This window comes from Acyrthosiphon pisum, chromosome A2 (assembly GCF_005508785.2).
Source record: "Acyrthosiphon pisum isolate AL4f chromosome A2, pea_aphid_22Mar2018_4r6ur, whole genome shotgun sequence".
Lineage (NCBI taxonomy): Eukaryota > Metazoa > Arthropoda > Insecta > Hemiptera > Aphididae > Acyrthosiphon > Acyrthosiphon pisum.
Genome location: NC_042495.1, coordinates 30,593,995 through 30,599,650, shown reverse-complemented (window position 1 = coordinate 30,599,650; position 5,656 = coordinate 30,593,995). Strand labels below are relative to the sequence as shown.

General features: G+C 27.4%; 1 protein-coding gene across 1 annotated transcript; it reads right to left on the bottom strand.

The window, feature by feature from the left end:
* Positions 1–1,414: 1,414 nt before the first annotated feature.
* LOC103309302 (tigger transposable element-derived protein 4-like) lies at positions 1,415–2,005 on the bottom strand. Its single transcript, XM_008184390.1, has one exon. The coding sequence runs from the start codon at positions 2,003–2,005 to the stop codon at positions 1,415–1,417; it is 591 nt and encodes a 196-aa protein (XP_008182612.1).
* Between the last annotated feature and the right edge of the window lie 3,651 nt (positions 2,006–5,656).

Here is a 5,656-nt window from a genome sequence, read left to right as displayed (position 1 = left end):
TCTTTGAAAACATTAATTTTTCCAGATGAAGAAAAAATAATTATGACAGACATTTTATAGAAATCGTATAAGTACCTACTGCACCTCAACAATAATGATAATGTAATCATTACCTGAAATTAAAAACAATATAGGTAGATAGATAAAAAATGAAACCAAAACAATAATCAAAATTATTGAGGCTATAATATACACTCACGATATAAATATATTATTATGTTCTATAAATGTTATATTGTGCCCGGGTGGTTGGATTCAGTCACAAACGTGTTCTGAAGTCAAGCATTACCCGGTGTCACTATAGCTTTCAATACTTTTAGGATCCAATACTTATTTTTTAAAATCAAAACGTAAATCAACAAGAAAAATATGTTTATGAGGAATATAAAGATTTTACAAAAATAATAATTATCTTTTAAAACGTAGAAGAAAGAAGAAAAAATAATTATGAAACGTATTTTTTAGAAATGTTATGAGTAATCTGCACGTCAGCACAATAACAATAATAATAATTTTATGAGTATTACCTTTAATTATTACAAACGATATAGGTAAGACATCAAATCAAAACAATAATCAAAATTATTGTGGCTATACATTACACTAACAGTTGTACCTATTACATAATTATAATTTAATAAATAATTATTAAACCAATTTAACATATTCAATACTATAACTATATATACTATGTATACTAATAAGTGTTCAAAGAATATAATATTAGAAATAATTAGACATCATTATAAAACGTTTTTATAATGATTATGATATAAAATATAATATTTCAATTCTTTTGAATACGTCAATAACCACTTGCCTACTTAACTGTTGACGTGAAATTAGAATTTATCACAATTTTTTGTACGAAATTATTCTAACTATTATCTCTCGTTTGTTAAGCGTTTATTAGCCACATCTACAACATTTAGACGAGTTCTATACATTTATTTCGGTATTATTTCCAATTTAATAGTAAAATTTTCAATTTTTTATTTGTTCAATATGTTTAAGCAAGCTAACATTTTTTTTTATTTGTAATTAAATTATCAACTAAGAAGAAAATTATAAAATTAAATAGTAATATGTTTATTACGAATATTAAAATTGAATAAAAATAAAAATAATCGTTGAAAAGGTTAATCTTTTCATACGAAGAATAAATAATGGTGAAACGTATTTAATAGAAATTGTATAGGTACCTACTGCACCTTAACAATAATGATAATGTGATCATTACCTGAAATTGAAAATTTTATAGGTACAGTAGATTCTCGTTATGTCGAATCTCAAGGGGAACAGAAAAAAGTTCGAGATATCGAAAACTTCGAGATATCGAGTTTTATCAAAAAATAAAAAAACTAATATAAATGTATGTTGTATAATTTATATGAATAATAAATAATACGAATGCTTAAAATACATAATTTCCACTCGAACATTCTTTACCTTTTAACATTAATGTTTTATCTGGTAAGCATTTGAAAAATAAGCCCGTTTCATCGACATTAAAAATATCATTAGAAGAATAACCTGTTAAGACATCAGGAAGATTTTTAATCCAATTTGAACAACAATGTGTGTCTACTGAAGCTTTTTCTCCACAAACAGTTCGAAAAACTACATCGTGTCTTTTTTTCCAATTTGTAAGCCATCCACTACTAGCTTTAAAATTATAGTGTGTCCTAGTTGTTGTACATATTCGTTTGCTTTTTTCAAGTAAAATTGTTCCATTTAATGGTATGTTTTTATCTCGACATTGAGTAAACCATTTTAGCAAACATTTATCAATGTCTAAATAACGAGTCATCCTCATTTTTTTCATATTTCCACAATTGAACTTCATTATTTTCTCTTTCTGTTTAATAATTGGCGATAATGTATTTGGTGGAATATTGAATTCTTTAGCGATTTCACATTTTTTACGGTCACCTTTTTCAACTAACTGTATTAAACGAACTTTGTCCGAAATTGAAAGAATATTTGATTTACGCTTCTTTCCCATTCCACTACAAACGAACAAACGAACTACGAAAGACTACAAACGTGACTACCAACGCGCTAAATCACAATCGCTATACTGCACTGCCTGCACAATGTATGCAATGTACTGCACAATTCCTATGTTAACCGTAACAAAATATTATTTTTATATCGAGATCGAGAGCAAAACACTATTATGTGTAATAGTAGTTTCATGGGAAATTCAAAGTAGTTCGAGATAGCGACGTTCGACATATTAAGAATCTACTGTACCTAGTTAAAACTTCAAATCAAAACAATAATCAAAATTATTGAGGCTACACATTACACTCACAATATTATATTTCTATGTTCTAGTAATATAACAATTTTATTGTCAGACCAATTTCATATATTTAATAATCCAACTCGTAGTTTTTAAAAATATTATTAGAAATAATTACACAGCATTAAGCATTTTGCATAATTTTATTATTTTTATGTAAAATAGAATTTAATTATTTTGAATACCTTAACGCATCTACTGGACTACTTAGCTGTTGACGAGAAATTAAACTTTATCAAACTTTTATGTACTAAATTATTCTAATCATTATCTCTGGTTTGTTCAGCTTTTATTAGAAATATCTACAAGACGAGTTTTATACATTTATTTCAGTATTATTTACAATTTAATATTAAAATTCTCAATTTTTTATTTGTTGTTTTTTAGCTAATGTGCTATCGATAATTTGCTTTTATATAAAACCGTCAAGAATAAAACATGTTTATCAGGAATATAAAAATTTAATAAAAATAAAAACCGTAAATAAATTATGTCCTAATGTAGAACAATTTGTACACAGTAACCGTTTGCAGTAATTGTCGTTAATTAATATTATTTTTACCTTCGTCAATTGTAAAAAACACACTCTGTACAAATATGTATTTTTTTCAATATTTAATTAAAAAATATTTTGTTCGGTTATTGAGTACCTACTTACCTTCTTCATAATATTATATAACCAGGACAAATCATTTAAATGTTGTTTACCGAACGTGTACAGTGTATTATAGGTACTTATTATGTAAAACTTAAATGCGATTTGAATTCCTCGATTAGATTGTTATTATCTTGTTATTATTTATACAAGGTAGGTGTATTAATTTAATGAAGCAGATATGAAAGTTGCCAAGCTTATAAAATATTATTATCATCACTAAATATTTGTTATAGGCACACTCGATTTGGTATTTATTATTTTATGGTTTTTTTTTTTACGTAAATAGTACCTACTTACCTATGAGAAGTATTTAAACATATTTAAAATTGAAAATAACAATATTTATATAAATAGTATAATACCTATTATAATATTATGTATTATTATTACGCCTACAAAACAAACAATCTACCTAGGTATATAATTATAAATTATATGTATGATGTACACTTTGACCAGTATTGAAATGTAATTAGCTAACTAGAATAAAATATATAGGTATACAGGGTGATTCACCAAGCATGCTTATCCCCCCCCTCGTTTTCCTTTAATAATGAACTTTTTTTTCAAATTCTTGAACATTTTACTTTACTTAAGGATTGTGCTGCGGCTTATACAAACTTTTGTTTTTCTAACGAGAATCCCTACATCCCTCTTTTACTGTAAAGTATTTAGCGGATAATTGTTTGAAAACTTTGTGTACCTAATTCATAATTTGAATGACTGGTTTCTTAGTTATTAAAATGTTTTTACTAAGGAAAATATAGTCCTTAAAAATGGTTTTACAAAAATATGAAATACACGTAAAATTGTATCTAATATTTATTATACTATTCAGCAACTTTATGAATTATTAATATTAATGATTAAAATCATTGTCCAATCACCATATTTTATCGTTCTAGCACAAAGTCAAATAACTCAAAAACTACTCATACGAATTTTGATTCTGATACGTCAAAGTTTTCGGAAAAACTGTCTACTGAATATTTTGCAGTTGAAAAGGGGGGATGTTCTCATTTGAAAAAAAAAAATAGAAGCTCGGATCTCTACGGGAACGGGACACTCCTTGAGTATCAAAAACAATCTCTAGAATTTGAATATAATAATAATATGGTCTTAAGCGTGTTTAAGAATTCCAAAAATCCGATTTAAAACAACTGCAAAGAAAAAAGTGGTTTTGCGTGCTCGGTGAATCACTCTGCATAGAAACTTATAGAGCTGTATACGATTGGATTCGTATCAGATTTCAAAGAGTATTAGCTCTGTACGTATAATATATTATTATCATCATCATTATTACCCGGGCACGCATTTGAGATAACGGTCAGTTTTATCAACATATTATGTACCCGGGTAACGGTAACGATTGAAATCCGTCGACGCACGACAATTAGATTTCCGATTTCAATCGATTCTGTTCGGATTTACTCTAGATGTTCATCGATGGTCAATAATATAATACAACAGCCATTGTTAATAGGTATAATACCTAGTCGCGACGGTGTTTCATCTTCCGTAACCTGTTGATTGTTACGTAACGATTATATTGTGTTCATCGATCTCGTGTTAGATAATATTATTACCATTATACTTAAATTCGCGATGATTTACTGCGATATTGTAAAAGAGCACCCACCTACGCAACAAAATGTACGAGTAATTAAGTTATACGCGTTTATAATAATATTATTGTTTTCACTTGGCCGATTTCAAAATCAAGTTATACAATTATTGTAATAATTTCGACGATAAATTATGAATTCATATTATCGAACCAATTACACAGAAATTAAATTTACGTTTCGTTATCGTCAAATCGGTGTTTTTTTTTTATTATTATAATTTGTGTATCGGTAAAAACTACGTTGTGCCGTACGTCATGCGTGTTTAGGTAGGCACCACAGATATATATCTACATAAATCAAAAGCAAACAAAAAAACCCACAACCACTACAATAATAATGACGTAACAATATTCATAATCAATATTTCATATGTACAGAGATGAATATCGACGTTTCTGCGCGTCTTATAGGAACGCTTATAAAATACTCACAACTCGCTTAAAAATTCAAATATAAAACTTAAAGCTGGTAAGTGGATGTCACTCTGCTGTACAGTAGGTTACAAGTGGGTCAATGTGTAATAGATTGTATTTAACTTGAATTCAATGACATAATATCATTGTAAAAGAAAAACGATTCTGAGCGGAGACTGATTGTCAGTCTAGATATTTTATATTGTTATTATTAATTATTATAGCCTATAAGTTGAATTATTATAATATTATTATTTTTTTATTCGTTTCTATGGTGATAAACAAAGCGTTATAAATTAAAATCCCGTTTTTAGCAGTTTTTTGTAATTTGTCGGTAGTTTTTCGCGCGACATTAAATAACTATTGAAAAGATAGAAAAATGACCTCTTTTAAGTACCATCTTGGTCCAATTTGCTGAAAAACAAAAATTTATCATATGTTGAAATCAAAACACTCATTCAGGTCGAAATTTTGTATACAGGATTAAAAAATAAGAAATAAACACCATTGTAAAACTACTAGTTTCCTCACTCAACTCAAAATCTAAGATAAACATAATTGTATAGGTGACCACTAACTTCCTCGCTTCGTTCAGAATCTAAAAAAAAACCGTTCGAGGTTCTCTACCTAGATAATAATATTCCATTAT